The sequence below is a fragment of the Cyprinodon variegatus genome, unplaced genomic scaffold, assembly GCF_000732505.1.
Source record: "Cyprinodon variegatus isolate N-32 unplaced genomic scaffold, C_variegatus-1.0 Scaffold341, whole genome shotgun sequence".
NCBI classification, from domain to species: Eukaryota; Metazoa; Chordata; class Actinopteri; order Cyprinodontiformes; family Cyprinodontidae; genus Cyprinodon; species Cyprinodon variegatus.
The window spans coordinates 731,991-747,600 of record NW_015150794.1 but is presented as its reverse complement, the minus strand read 5'-3'; the positions used below and the strand labels follow the sequence as shown (position 1 = coordinate 747,600).

The window sequence follows — 15,610 nt, the reverse complement described above, 5'->3', positions numbered from 1 at the left end:
CCTGGGGGTGCACATCACAGACACCCTCGCCTGGAATGTAAACACCATCTCACCTCAAAAGGGCACAAAAGTGCATGTACTGCAAGTCACGAGCCTGTAACATTATAAATGACCCCTCACACCCCCAGCTTGGACTGTTCTCCCTGCTGCCCTCTGGGAAGAGGCTTCGAAGCATCCAATGCAGGTCCAGCAGTTTCTTCCCCACTGCAATTGGACTGATGAATGTTGTATAAAACGGGGTTAAAAAAAACAAAAAAAACCTGAATGTTGGAAACTGTAACTCATATACAGTTGCATGTTTACATTTATCACTGTTTCCTACCATCACTGCTGCACTTTAAAAAATGAAAATTTCTTAAGAGCTGTATTTAACGAAATTCCTTTTATACAGTTTGTGTACAAAATGACAATAATCATCCTGGAAGAAGCCAATATCTAGGCTGCTGCTATCTATAACTTCTATTATAGACTAGAGTTAGGCCTGTTTTTTAGTGTTTAGTCTTGTTTTTCTCCTAGGCATGGTAATGGACTCAGTGTTACTGAGACTAATTGCATGCGCTCTCTTTCATTCTTTTTGTTATGAAAACTAGCTTAGAGATCATCTGCTTAAATGCTTCTTTTGTATAGAGAGCTAGTTTACCGTTACCTTTTCTAACATGGAGAAGATTTATGGATTAGTGAGTCCATGTTCTTTTTTTTGTGTCTGCTTCTGTCTTGTTGAACCACAGTCGGCCTCTGCAGAAGGCTGATTTCACTGAGCTTGGTTCTACGGGAGGTTTCTTTCCATTAAAAGAAAGTTATTCCTTTCCACTTTCACCGCATGCATGCTCTGTGAATGATTGCTGTACGTGAAAGACAAATTCCAAACGAATGTCTCCTGTCGCTACAAGTAGGTGACTTGGTGCAGTCAGCTGGGTTTCCTTGGTCAGAAAACATTTCACCAATCTTTCTGTTTGATTTGATTGGCTTGTATCTGTAAAGACGATTGTCTCTGTAAATTCAAGTGTTTTATAATTGACGCTTTATAAATAAAAATGAATTTAATTGACTTATGTTCGTGTCAAAAATTACATTAAAAAAATGCAACTTTTGCAACCAAATTTCAANTAATTGACGCTTTATAAATAAAAATGAATTTAATTGACTTATGTTCGTGTCAAAAATTACATTAAAAAAATGCAACTTTTGCAACCAAATTTCAAAGAAAACTGGTCTCAGGTCTCATTTAGTTTTGGAAAATGAAAACCCACTAAAACCAGCACTTGTTATTACATCTTTTTTATTTGATCAAGATTGAATGTGGAGCTTCAAAAGACTCATTTGAGACTAATGGCCTGCAATTTTCAGAATCCTGCAAAGCGTTAATGACTATGTTAATTAGCTTATTCTGCCCCCTAGTGGTCATAGAGTGACACAGGTTCAGACGGTGCTAAACGGTTATGGTTCTTTTAAAGTAAATCTGTGTAGAGTGTATGTTCCACGGTACATCAGGTATATTTTCCAAGTTATAACAGCATCCAGTTTATAAAGGTCATTTGCTTTGTAGATAGAATCAAATAAGCACAGGGGAAGGTTTGATAAAAGCTTCCACACATGATCCTCCTGTTAAAACCAGACAAAGATTTAAGTGTTTTAATAGCAAAAGGGGTTAGACCCTGCAGCATAAGCTATCTGATTAAACTGATGAATGCATTTGGAAAATAATCCAAAGCAAACTGAACTCTGAATAAAAGCGTTCCATCAGCCTGCAGCTTAAATGCAGAACCAAAGACGTTTAATTTGTTACCATAGAAACAAATACGGGCTAAACAGATTTTGGGGAAAACTTCTTCAAATTTTTACTTTCTTCAAATGTTTACATTAACGCACAGTCTACTGTTTGTATATAGCTTCTGTGTATATATATATATATATATATATATATTCTATCTTATTTTGTTATTTTGTTTTTGTTTTGTTTGTTTTTTGTCTGCACCAACAACACCAAGTCAAATTCCTTGTAAGTGGAAACCTACTTGGCAATAAACTTGATTCTGATTCTGACTTATTTGAAATGCTAATAAAGTTATACAGAAATTAATTAGATAATTCCTGGCAAATGAACATAGCTTCACTTTTTTCACACCCATCTTTAGCTCAGTTCTATAAATAATGTGCAATGAGGGATATTTAGTCGATCTTAGTTTCTCTGTTCCATAACAGTAAACTTTGCAGTGTTGAAGTAATACTTTAAGAACTAAATTTAACACTCTGAATTATTGTTAAAGTAACTCTCTAATAGTGTATATCTTACTCCAGTTGTTGTAAAAAATTCTGAAAGAGTGAATGTACTTTGATCCTACATATTTAACCCTGTGGGCTTTACTGTGTATAGGCAGGACCTGTCTTTGTATCCAGTTATGGAAATGAACATGGTGACAAGTTTTCAAAATAAAGCATGATCGGATATTGAAGTGAAAAACCATTAGAAACTGTTTACAGAACAGGAAAACACATTAATGATCTGAGGAGCGGGGATGTTTTGCTTGTTTTTAAAGTGCATAACTTTCTCTGTTTGGCAGGTGCTCATAAATGAGATATTTTGTCACTATCAATTAAATTTTCATCAAAATGATGCATTAAACTATTTTAAAGCTTGTTTTTGTACTGATTTAGTAAAATTAAGAGGAACTTTTTAGATAGTCAGCCAGACAGCAAAGCATCCAATACGATGCCGTTTTTGATTGTTTGTTTGAAAAAAATCATTTGTTCGACCTTAACTAAGTAGAAAAAAAATGCAAAAGTGTTAAAAAAAACAAACAGTGGAAGTTATATTTATTTTTTTAAATGGCCTACTCTCTCCATGAAAAAAAAAAAGTTATAGTACAGAGAAGGCTGAACAAAAGATCTGGATAACTACTCATCATAAAATGAAATATATATTTGAGGTGAATCTGGGGAGAAACTATTAGGAAATGTTTGTAAAACTCAAGACCAGAAAATGTTTATAAGGATGGCCAGGCAATAACCAATATACACCGAGGGGTCGAAAAAAGTGGATAGGCACCAGAACCTCAGGGTCAATCTACACTGTTCCACCAGGAACAAGAACAACATCCATATTTCTAAATACGGACAAACTATAGTTTCCTGCAGCCTTTGCTAACAAATAGATGCATACATTTAAACATCTGTCTAGATAAAAGCTATATTGGATAAAATTCTTTGAGGTTTGAGTTTAGGTTCATCATTACTTACCTATCAATATCACTCAACATTAAATTGATATTTACAAATAAATTGATAATTTAATAGGTTTTGATTAAAATTGTTATTTGCAGTATCTATAATTTCACTAAAGACTCTTTGATGACTTGCAGAGACACATCATTTTCTCTTTAAGGCATATACTGTAACAGAAAATCTAGTTCTGAAGGACCATGAATTCTGTACTAATCATCTCTAATGTTGGAATATTGATGTGCATAATTAACCACAGTGTTTTTGTTGTCAAGTAGTTGGTGACCCAAATCCGATTTTTTTGCCCATATGCGACCTGGATCTCATCTTTTCATTGCATTCTGAACAACACAGATCCGATTTTTTCCAATGCGACTCAGGCCCCTTAGCTATGTGATCCTGAATCCGGTACAAATCTGATCTTGTCGCATTCATCCGACCTGAACATCATTAATACTTGACAAAGGTCACTATTATGTGTCTTGCTACGCAAAAGCGGCAAGAAAAACAACAGCCATGGCGGATGATGATGCGGAGAACAGTATTTATGTTTAACCATATTGAAAAGATTGAGTTTTTATCATTGGAAAAGATAGCTAGATGCGCACCGGCACTACCATCCATGTTTACTTCGGTAAACATAAAGCACGCTGGCTTGTGACGTCATCGCGTCCTCCACTGTGCATGGGGGACACTTGCGTTTTATGACTGCAGTTCACACAGGAGATCACATACAAGTTGCATTTATTTGGAAGTATGAACTGCAAAACACACAAAAAAATCGGATTTCACAAAAAAAATCGGAATTGAGCATCAAGGCCTGCAGTGTGAACATAGCCTAAATGTTTTGAATATTGTACTTGAGAGGAAAAAATAGTAGGGGTGGCCATGGCCATCCCTGGCCCCCCATCTAGCTCCGCCCCTGTTTTGCACAGATCCAGGACTGAAGATTTTGGTGCTTTAATTTCTTAATTTAAAGGGAATTTAATAGGATTCTCTTGCAAATTCAAATTGAATTCAAGTGAGTTATGAGAATGTATTCAAAGTAAAACAATCTTGGTAAAAATATCTATAGTTAAATGTTTTTTTTTTTTATTGACTAAATGTGAAAGATTATTAAAGTTTATATGCAAATGATTCTGAATTTAAAAAAAAAAAATTAAAAAAATAAAACGTGCTGGTTGGAAAAAGACAGAAATTCAAAATGATCGAAAATAAAACATGATTGCTCAAAGTGCTTTCAAAGCGGCCAGCTTTGGCTGTTTGACGCACCTTTACGCAGCGCTCACATGGTTTCCCTGCGCTCCGGTTGGCTGATCCTCCCCACTGAGCGCTTAATTGGCCCCGCAGCCAATTTGCGCAGAAACACCCAAATGGCGCTCCGTCAGGTGCAGCTGTAAGCCCCGCCCTCAGCCGTGCGAAGGATGGTTGCCGACTATAGCCTGGTCGGTGGAGCTCGCTAGCACCACAGGTTGTATCAACGAACAATGAGGGTGACCCACGCAAAGCACGGCTTCCTGCGTGTCTGCTTATTGACCTGCTTCCTCCACCTGCTGTGCTCCACCTGCGTCGCGGGGCCCCCGGCGGCGGCCCGCCGCGCGCTGAGGCGCAGCCGGCGGAGCCACCGTGGCGCTCACCACCGGCCGCTGACGGACGAGCAGAAGGCCGACCAGAACCTGCAGTTCATGCTCAGTTTGTACCGGAGCGCAGCCGAACCCGACGGCAGACCCAAACAGCACCGGAAGTTCGGCTCCAACACGGTCCGCCTCCTGAGACCCGCGGCGTCCTCCGTGCGCTCCCTGCCCGCTTCAGGAGGTGAGGAACCTGCTGCTGGGGGGCAGGGCCCCACCACTAACCTGCACACTTTCCCTCCTTTCCCATTATTTGAATTTATCACACAGAAAGTCTCATTTTAATGCAGGGGCGGATCTAGGATTCTAGATCAGGGGCTTAGCCCTGAGGGTGAAGATGGATTATTTCTGTCAGCTTAAATATATACATGGTTCCCCTCCTTTAATTTTGGTTAATAATGATCACATGTCACCAAATCCACAGGATTTGTTTCTAATGAGGAGAGGAATAAACCCAGTTAATGACTCACATGTGAATTAAGTTCTTTCCATGTTATGGAGGGGGAACAGATTATTTCAGGCAAATACACTGGGGGGGAAAATGAATCATTTTTTTTCTTAAAATAAGTGCATTTATTCTTAAATTTAGGAGATAAGAGACACTTTGCCAAAGGAACAACACTATTTCAATTTAAAATAAGAAAAAACTGCATTGTCTTATTTCAAGTGCATATTATCTAATCATCTGATTCTAAGAGTAAAAACACTCATTCTATTAGCAAATTATCTCATTTCCCTACTCAAATAAAGGGTTAATACACTTAATTTTAGAATTTCTTACTTATTTCTAGATTGCTTTTCCAGTGTAAAAATCTCTCCTCCTCCCATATCTTTGGGAAATACAGAGAAACTGTTTCCAACTTGAACATTTTTTATGTGTGGTAGCTTGTAGCATACCAGAAATTCCCTGAATCCACTAATCTGTCATATTTTACATTAGATCAGGATTTACCAGAAAATATACACTCTTGCCTCTGCAGGAAGTGTTAATTGTTGTGTCCTGCTATCAGCCAGTTTCCATCCTCTTATATCGGCAATGAAAAATTATAAATGCACAATGTGAAAACTGTGTGTGGTGACTGACTTTTATTTCTTACAGGCTTAAGTGACAAAAGTTGGAAAAAGACAGTTTTTTTTGGGGGGTGGGGCATTTAAAAAAAAAACACACAAAACGGCTTAAAAAAAGGCCTCTTCTCTTTGTTTATGTTACAACCTTGAAAAGACTTTCACACAAGACTGAGGGGAAAAAAAACGTCTCAAAATCAGTCAAAGCCTCACGTATCTGGGACATCAGCCTGTTTAGCAACAGTCGTTGGTGCTACTGGTGGTGCGGCTGTCTGTTTTTTCAAAAAGCCTCTGATATCCATTGATATCCGCCACTCGCCTATCTGTTTATTTACCATGGAAGCACACAACTCCTAAAAGCTGGCAGCGACGAAAGCAAAACGCTTCTTCTGCAGGGTAATGCTACAGGTTGCATTCTTGCACATGCTGCCCCTGTTGAATTCCTGTACTGCAGATTTTACTCAGATCAGCTCAGAAGCGAGATCCGGGGCTGTAGCCCAGGTAGCCGCCCCCTAGATCCGCCTGTTTTAATGTTGTGTTCCTCTTTACTAGTTAAAATAAAGCAGTTCAGCTCCTCAGAGGACAGTGACTCACAGTTCCAGATAAAAACTAACTCATATTTATCGTTTTCTTATATAACAGAAATTTACCAGACTGCAGCAGCTCTAGAGATCCCAAATTGCAGATTTTGAAGTTATGCTTAGGTGACTTGAATATTAGTTTCTTTAGCTCATCTTATTAGTGGACATCTAAATGCCATGTTTTTTTCATCAGAGCACAAGGACTGCTTCAGATTTAAAGATAAAACGGATTCACAGGGATATTGACTTAACTTGGGTTTTACCACTGCACAGAGAAGAAGAGAGAGTTATGGTTGGTGCACAGATCCTTGCAGGTAAAAACAATAATTTGGCTTTCTTTTTTTTTTCCTTTCCAGTTGCAACTGAGCATTGTTTTAATGACATCTTAAGAGCTGTCTATATTGTTAAAAAATAATATTAGTAGTTATCTGATTGGTTCTCAACTGTTTTTGCAGACTGTTCAACTCGCCCTTGGAATTAGGCTCAACCTACTACTTTCCAGATTGATATGCTGTGAATATGCCGTTAAGTCAGTCTGGCACGCAAGGCTACACTTTGAATAATTAGTTTTTCTCACAGGGGTTTTGTTTATGCTTGTTCATGTGATAGTAGTGTTTGAAACATTCACAGTTGGCATGATTTGTTCACCGGTTTTCAGGTTCCACAAGCAGTGTCATTACCCGATCCGTCCTGCTCATGCTCATCCAGCTATGCATCAAGGTCGCCCTCAATTTTATTTTGTTAAACAGACCTAAATGATGTTTTTCCCTCCCCAAAAATGGTAAGCGTACTAAAATATGTGTTAAAGGTTAATGTATTTCCTGAGAAACTAAATGCCTTAAAATCCACTCTATTTTATTAGTCGTCTCTGCCTGATCTGCACCAGAAATGGGATCCTACGCTACTTCAGGAAGTTAACTTTTTCGGCTTTAGATTTAAACATAAATCTAGATTTTTTTTTATTTTTATTTTTTTTGTATGTTTTCTTTTCATGTTAACATTATACTATATAGTGTGTAATCTAAAGAAAATGCAGATAAACATGGTTTAATCATATTTTGCTAGACTGTTCTGAGGATGTCTGATGATGATGTCAGAGAAGAGTTTAACAAAGAAAACGTAAAAAGCATCAAAATTGTCTCAAAAAAGTTATAAAACATGTTTTAAAGATGTGTATTAGCATAATTTAGTGAGTTATGGATAGAAATAAGTCGTCTTAGTACCATAATTATATTATTTATGGACACCCAGATGTATATCTGTTCGCGCATGAGCAGGACGGATCGAGCCTCTGTGACCAGGTAGTGACAAGCAGCAACTATTACCAACTATCTGCAGGGAAGTCCCAACCTTGCGCTGCAAGCTGGATAGTCGCTAGATCTGAGTTTTCAGTCTCTCAAAAAATCCATTGTGAAGTGAAGAAGCTGAGACGGAGGCATTTCTTGCAAGAAAAAAGGTTCAAATTTAACGTCCTCAGATGGAGAGATGGAGCTTTGACTGAGGCAACCTTAGTACATACAGTTATACCTTACAAGAATCCCAGCACACACTCCCCCCAGGGGAACCAACCCCACCTCCTGCATAAAGAACTTTCTCACACTTGAACATTTGGAGGAAACACAACTTAAGTTCATCAAGGCCATTTTCTGTCAGGTTAATATATCTTTGGATCTCCTCGAAACAACAGTTCTCCAATTAATGCCATAAAGGAGACCTTCGTTTGGAGCCTATGAGGCTAAGAACAGTCATACCTCAAAATGTTTTACTCCACACCATTTTGAAAGTCTCCCGCTAATGCGTCCGTCACAGTCAGACCAATGACATGCCAGCAGTGGTTTTTTTTTTGGGGGGGGCGGCATGTAGGCATGACGGCAGTCAGAAAGGCCTTGCTGCATTACAAACATGGCTACACTGGAGGACTCGCTTGTCGATACAGCAATTGACTCGATGTTTAGCTAAAATCGTGACAAATTCTTGTCTAAAAAGAAGCAGAGAAGCACTTTTTTTAAACCTCCAACAAAGGTCTATATTTCAGTAAACACATCCCATCTTTTATTCCTGGTGCACATCTGAAACGTCAACATTCGCTGCTACAATCGGCTGAAGGTGTATTATTTAAGGCGGGTACTAGCTGGCATGTCACCCAATCAGCTCAAAGAGCACTAAACATCCCTTCTTTTCATGGGCAGACTGAACGGCAGCCATCCCAGATTGATAACCAAGAACTATACTCAGTTCTACACATATCAATCTGGCTACTGCCAAGTGAGGGTATATTTTGGAATCACCCCTTTTTGGTGGATTAGAGCAGGGATAGGTGTTAGTAAGGTAGGCTAATGTTGGCGCTCTATGAATGATGTTAATCAAGGAGAAGGACCATAACTGCATTCTTGATGACTTTTGTGTTTTGAACAAAGAGCCACCATGGAAAAAAAAAAAAACACTCCAGATTTCCCAGCAGGTTTTCACTGAAAAGCATCATCTGAAAACATTTTAACCTGGAAAAAGTGTGATGACTACTTAAAATTGCGATAATATTGCAAACTCAATTAATTGCCCAGCACTCTTCTGTAGTTTTCATGAGCAAAAATATTTTCCTATCTGCCATAAAAAGGGGGGGGGGAGTGGCCAAAGTCCCTGGAACATGATATCTTAATATTTTGCTAGAACAATATGATGATTATATCATTTTTTATCTTTTCTTTTCTCTCAGATCTGACCTACACCTTCACGGTACAATACAAACTGGACACTCTTCCCTCAGAGCAGCTCATCAGAGCTTCTTTTATCCACCTGCGCTCCTCTTCCACACCCTCAGGCACCACCCAGGCAATAGAGCCGCCCCGCTGTCGTGCTCAGATCACCTCACTGGGCGCCAGCAGCCTGGTGACCCTGGAACCCCACCAGCGCTGGACGGAGACGGACATAACGGCACATGTCAGCGCTCACATCCTGCAGGAAAGGGATCAGGGGGAGCGGGGACGCCTCACCCTCACCGCCCAGTATTGGTGTGCAGCTCCTGCTGGCGAGGATTGGGGCCCTTCATGGTGGTGGACCCCGATTTGGGGTAGAAGGCGCTGGAGCGGCGAGCCTCAGCTGGAAGTACCCTCTCTTCTACTGTATTTGGAGGAGGAGAGGGAGGTGAAGGAGTGGATGGGGGATTTGCTCGGCGCTGAGGGGGAAAACCTCATGAAGCGAATCGGGTGGTGGGGGCAGCCTTCCATTCGCCACCGGCGTAGCTCCAAGGAGGTATCCCCTCCAGATGCCAAAAATTCTTCGCTGGACGAGCTGAAAAACGAACTCGCCTCCTCTTTGGCCTCCTCCCCTGCGTCCATCTTCGACAACCCCAACTACAGACGCAAAACGGACGTCCCAAAGAATCGTTGCAAGTTGCACTCCTTCAACCTGGCGTTCAACGAGCTTGGCTTGGGTCATTACTTCATCGCTCCGCGAGTGTACAACCCTCGATTCTGTCAGGGCGACTGCCCCAAGGTGCTCCACTATGGCTACCACTCCCCCAACCACGCCATCATCCAGACCCTCATCAAAGAGCTGGGCGTGGGCGACGTCCCTGCCCCATCCTGCGTCCCCTACAAGTACATGCCCATGAGTGTGTTGGTGGTCTACAAGAAGAAGGTAGACTACAGGGAGCTGGAGGACATGGTGGCAGAGTCCTGCACGTGTCGTTAAGGCTAATGACTCCACTGCTGAGCACTTGAACCCAGGGAGAGTCCAATGGGGCCGAGTGCGATGAGCTCAAGACTGAAACAAGTTTCCAATCACTGTTAAAGCACTTTAAAAGTAGTTTATCTGTGCGCATGTGTGTTTACCTCCTTTTTCTCTAGTGTCATTTTAAACCTGATTCCTGCTTCACATCATGGCTGAACCTGACCCAAAACATATATTATTGTATTAAAGGAAAAAAAAAAATCTGGATGATGTTGCAACAGTCCTGAAGGCCATTTTCATTTGTAGCAAAGAAAAATACGATGTTTACCAATTGGAGGGGGAATATTTTAATGGACAAGGCATCCGCCATGTTGGATGTACCTACTGAGGTGTTGCTGTGTCACTTAGTTGCTTTCTCCTAACGGAACATTTGCTGTTTGGATGCATTTAAATCTCTTCTGAAGAAAACTGCTGCTGCTGGGATGTCCCAGTGGATGACGACTGAATATGGTGATGAAGAGGTATGATGATGATGTGGAATGCTAAAAGGGAAAACGGGTGTAGTTGGAAAAGAATGCAGTTTTTTATCATATGTGAAAAATTATTAATAAAATAAAAAGCATATTTTCTAAAGCGTTTGCTGTGCATTTTGTTTTAAACCAAACACTGTATCTGTATCATCTGAATTTTACAGTATAAAAGGCTACTCATCAGACATACCTGTGCAGGTTTCTCAGTAATCTGGGTCATGCCAACCACAAAACGGGCTTAAATCAGATGCAACTGGATTTTTGCTTGGTTTGAAACGTTGCACACCCATCCATTAGGCTTTCAGTTCTGTAGGCTCACAGCAGAGCCATCTGCTAAACATATTCTGTTGGATACAAACTATAGACCCACCTGCCATTCTCTGGTAGTTGGAGTCTGTTGTTGTATGGTTTTGTATGGCCATTATAATAATGAGTGTACTTGTGTTAACGCTTTAAAATGAGTTTCAGGACAAAGTTGTAGATGCTTGGAAGCTGAAACCACAAGCTTTCCCCTCTGTTCAGTGATGCCCTTTCCATCTCAACAAAGATGGCTTCCTTAACCCTTTAATATCCTTGTCTAACTCCAGCCTGCATTTTCCTGTAAAAATAATCAACCGTTTGCTTAACCAGGCTGTTAAAGGGTTAACACTCTTCAAAACCATCGATCTAAAATCTGAATTTTTTTTCGTTGTCAAAGGTTTAGTGCTGCAACTAATGATTATTATGCAAAATGATTAATTTGTCCATTTTTTTCTATGCCCGACTAATACAGTAGGTATAGCCAAAGAATCCTTACTTTGTTTTATGATATTTTTTTTTTTTCATAAATGAAACCAGGTGAAACTAAAAATTTTTGAACTGAGACATTCTGACTTTTTTTTCTTAAATAAAAAATATTGATATATTTTATTATCTCGATATAATTGATGCTCTAAGTGGGTTGCTCTGTCAGCTAAAGGCATATTTTACAGGCTCTATACTCCATTTAATCAATTACGAAATTAGTTGATTATTTCAATGACTGAATAATCTTATTCATTGTTTCAGCCCTACAAAGGTGTGTCCTTTGCTCTTGGGGTGCAAGCGTACAGCTAAATGCTGCACAAAGCTGCTGGCTCTCCTTTGCTGCATTTAAGAAAAAAACAGATGGGTCATTGACTTGCAACTGACTTGGAATGTGTTTTGGAGAATCAGCCTCCAGGTGCTTAAATGCACTAGCACTTCACACTGGAAAAATGATCTAGAAATAAGTAAAGAATTTCTTAAATTAAGTGTATTTGCCCTTAATTTGAGTACGTAAATGAGTTTGCCAATGGAATGAGTATTTTTACTCTTAAAATAAGATGATTAGATAATATGCACCATAAATAAGACAATGCAGTTGTGTTTTCTTATTTTAAGTGTAAATTGTCTTGTTCCATTGGCAAGATGTCTCTTTTACCTCAGTTTAAGAACAAATGCACTTATTTTAAAAAGAAAATTAGTTTTTTTCAGTGCAACCACAGATTGCTCTGGTGTAAACCGACAGAACTGACAGGGATTTCAGGATAGGTCTGGAAAAATCTTTAGAAAAAAACTGAGTAAAAGTCTGCTTGCCTCCCTTTTTGTGGTAACTCTTCACAGGAGACCATGTTCTTCCATTTTGGCGAGGTAGTAGTAGTTGTGGCCAGGCTCTTCTTAGTTAGCACATATGGCATTCCTTATTGTCGTCTGTGGCTGTAGCCCACTTCCAGCAAGGTTCTGGTTTGTTCCTAAATTGTATTTTGTTTACCTTGGTGGTAGAAAGATCCTATTTGAGCCATTGTTGCCTTGGAAAGCCTCCCATACTCCCCAAGTTTATCAAGAGAGATGCTACCAACACAGCTGCTGCTCTGGATATTTTCCTTCTTTTGAAACATACACTGCAAAACTGAGGATTTATAAAAATAAAATAAAAATCTAGAAGATCAGTAGTGTTTGCAGTAATCAAGCCAGTCCACCTGACAGCAGCACTCTGTCATGTTCTAAGCCTTTGCCCCTTTATTCCCCAGTCTAATGCTCATTTTGTTTGCAAAATATCTGTTTTTAATGAAGTCTTCACTTAAACATTTTCTATACAGCATTTTCCAGTGTTAAATCGATAACTTTTGAATTTGTGCCAATAAAAGAAGCAGATAAATGTAAGTGGAGCATTTTCTGGATGAAAAATGTAGCATGATACTATTTTTTTTATTTTTTATCTATTGAGCTAATTGTGTAAAACATTACACAGCAGAATTACCAGATGTAAAATATATGTGTGTATATATATATATATATATATATATATATATATACACTCACCGGCCACTTTATTAGGTACACCTGTCCAACTGCTCGTTAACACTTAATTTCTAAGCAGCCAATCACATGGCGGCAACTCAGTGCATTTAGGCATGTAGACATGGTCAAGACAATCTCCTGCAGTTCAAACCGAGCATCAGTATGGGGAAGAAAGGTGATTTGAGTGACTTTGAACGTGGCATGATTGTTGGTGCCAGAAGGGCTGAGTATTTCAGAAACTGCTGATCTACTGGGATTTTCACGCACAACCATCTCTAGGGTTTACAGAGAATGGTCCGAAAAAGAAAAAACATCCAGTGAGCGGCAGTTCTGTGGGCGGAAATGCCTTGTTGATGCCAGAGGTCAGAGGAGAATGGCCAGACTGGTTCGAGCTGATAGAAGGGCAACAGTGACTCAAATAACCACCCATTACAACCAAGGTGGGCAGAAGAGCATCTCTGAACGCACAGTACGTGGAACTTTGAGGCAGATGGGCTACAGCAGCAGAAGACCACACCGGGTGCCACTCCTTTCAGCTAAGAACAGGAAACTGAGGCTACAATTTGCACAAGCTCATCGAAATTGGACAATAGAAGATTGGAAAAACGTTGCCTGGTCTGATGAGTCTGATTTCTACTGCGACATTCGGATGGTAGGGTCAGAATTTGGCGTCTACAACATGAAAGCATGGATCCATCCTGCCTTGTATCAACGGTTCAGGCTGGTGGTGGTGGTGTCATAGTGTGGGGAATATTTTCTTGGCACTCTTTGGGCCCCTTGGTACCAATTGAGCATCGTTGCAAGGCCACAGCCTACCTGAGTATTGTTGCTGACCATGTCCATCCCTTTATGACCACAATGTACCCAACTTCTGATGGCTACTTTCAGCAGGATAATGCGCCATGTCATAAAGCTGGAATCATCTCAGACTGGTTTCTTGAACATGACAATGAGTTCACTGTACTCAAATGGCCTCCACAGTCACCAGATCTCAATCCAATAGAGCATCTTTGGGATGTGGTGGAACGGGAGATTCGCATCATGGATGTGCAGCCGACAAATCTGCGGCAACTGTGTGATGCCATCATGTCAATATGGACCAAACTCCCTGAGGAATGCTTCCAGCACCTTGTTGAATCTATGCCACCAAGAATTGAGGCAGTTCTGAAGGCAAAAGGGGGTCCAACCCGTTACTAGCATGGGGTACCTAATAAAGTGGCCGGTGAGTGTATATGGAGCTACAAGGAGACACAAATCCAGGAAAATTCTGTGTCAAACTATCTCCATTAGATGGCGCCATGCCATCAGAAAAACTGCAGGGCTGCAGGTGGATCACTTCTAACTTTAAATAAGGCAAATAAAACACAAATATCAGACAATCCAGATATTTTCCAAACAATGCTGAGCTTGTCTGTTTTGTACAAGCGCATGTCTGTCTTCCTGACCTCGCTATCAGCTAAAGCCTTTCAGGAATGACATGAGAGATTCTCAAGGAGAAAAAGGTTCAGTTGGTAAGAAACACGTGTAGACCCAGAAAAGGGACATTTAGAAGATAACCCACTGACACAGCAGCAGATATGCAGGATTAAAAAGGAGGTAAATGGCTTTATGTTTGATTATATTCACTATACAAGATGAAATAAGATTTAATAAGTCCAATTTGTAAAGAGATGTCCTTGACCTGCCTGCAGACAGACCTCTTCCGATAGCAGTTTTTCCGAAACATTAATAATTTTGGTCTTTTAACATAAATGTATCAAGAAAAATATCCTCTAAGTAAATAATGCATATGAGAAGATATTGGTTCACATTGCAGAAAAAACACAGTGTTTAAGTAGCCAGAGCTGAACGAGCACTGAAATGTAAAGTTAAGTAGGGCACGAAAAATGTCAGCCTTTCATCACTGTTTGCTAACCAGCCTGAACCGACGGGTATCCACATGAACATCTACAGTTTGTGGTTTGACAAATACAAACGGGGTCAGCCTCATGTGGAATCAGACACACAGACTGTGGGCTTTGGTCACGGCCAGCTGCAGCGGCAACACTGGAAAGCATGTTTAGTTCAGGCTTCTGCAGCGAGACTGAAAGCTTTGAAATTAAAATCCCATTTATAATGAGTGAAAAATGTTTTCCTAACCTATTTAAGCTGAAGTGTTCAAAAACTTACTCCCCTGTTAGGTGTCATATTACTTTAACTTCACTTACAACAGTGAAATGATCATTACAATTTACAAACTGCAGCAGTAATCAAGAATGTAGACGGTGCAGGAGAAAAGGACAACCAGTTTAAAGTCATGGTGCAAAAAGCATTGATATGGAAAGTGCAAAAATAAATAAATATGGTGCAAGATGCAGTAGAACATTATGTTGTGTTCTATTCAAAGAATGAATAAAAATAATGAAGAATGAAGAAAAAGGTCAGCCATGTTGGCAGTGCAAATATGTTTATATGAAGTGTGATAGAGACTAGATTAGTTTCAACAGTCTGATGGCAGCGGGGGGGAAAAGCTGTTGCAGAACTCTTTCCAGAGGGCAGGAGTCAGTCCATGGTGGGGGTTTGAGGGGTCATTTATGATGTTACCGGCTCGGGACACGCAGCACTGGGATGAAAT

At 40.1% G+C, this 15,610-nt stretch overlaps 1 protein-coding gene across 1 annotated transcript; it reads left to right on the top strand.

The window, feature by feature from the left end:
- Window positions 1-4,568: 4,568 nt before the first annotated feature.
- On the top strand, window positions 4,569-10,719 carry LOC107091520 (bone morphogenetic protein 15-like). The gene is made up of 2 exons (XM_015385497.1): window positions 4,569-5,034; window positions 9,210-10,719. Exons 1-2 carry the CDS (start codon window positions 4,707-4,709, stop codon window positions 10,184-10,186), a joined length of 1,305 nt encoding a protein of 434 aa, XP_015240983.1. The 5' UTR covers window positions 4,569-4,706; the 3' UTR covers window positions 10,187-10,719.
- The last annotated feature ends 4,891 nt before the right edge of the window (window positions 10,720-15,610 follow it).

Coding starts and splice junctions, on each gene's coding strand:
- LOC107091520 (XM_015385497.1), top strand. CDS start 4,707: ATGAGGGTGACCCACGCAAAGCACGGCTTCCTGCGTGTCTGCTTATTG. Junction 5,035..9,209: donor CTCCCTGCCCGCTTCAGGAG/GTGAGGAACCTG, acceptor CTTTTCTCTCAG/ATCTGACCTACACCTTCACG.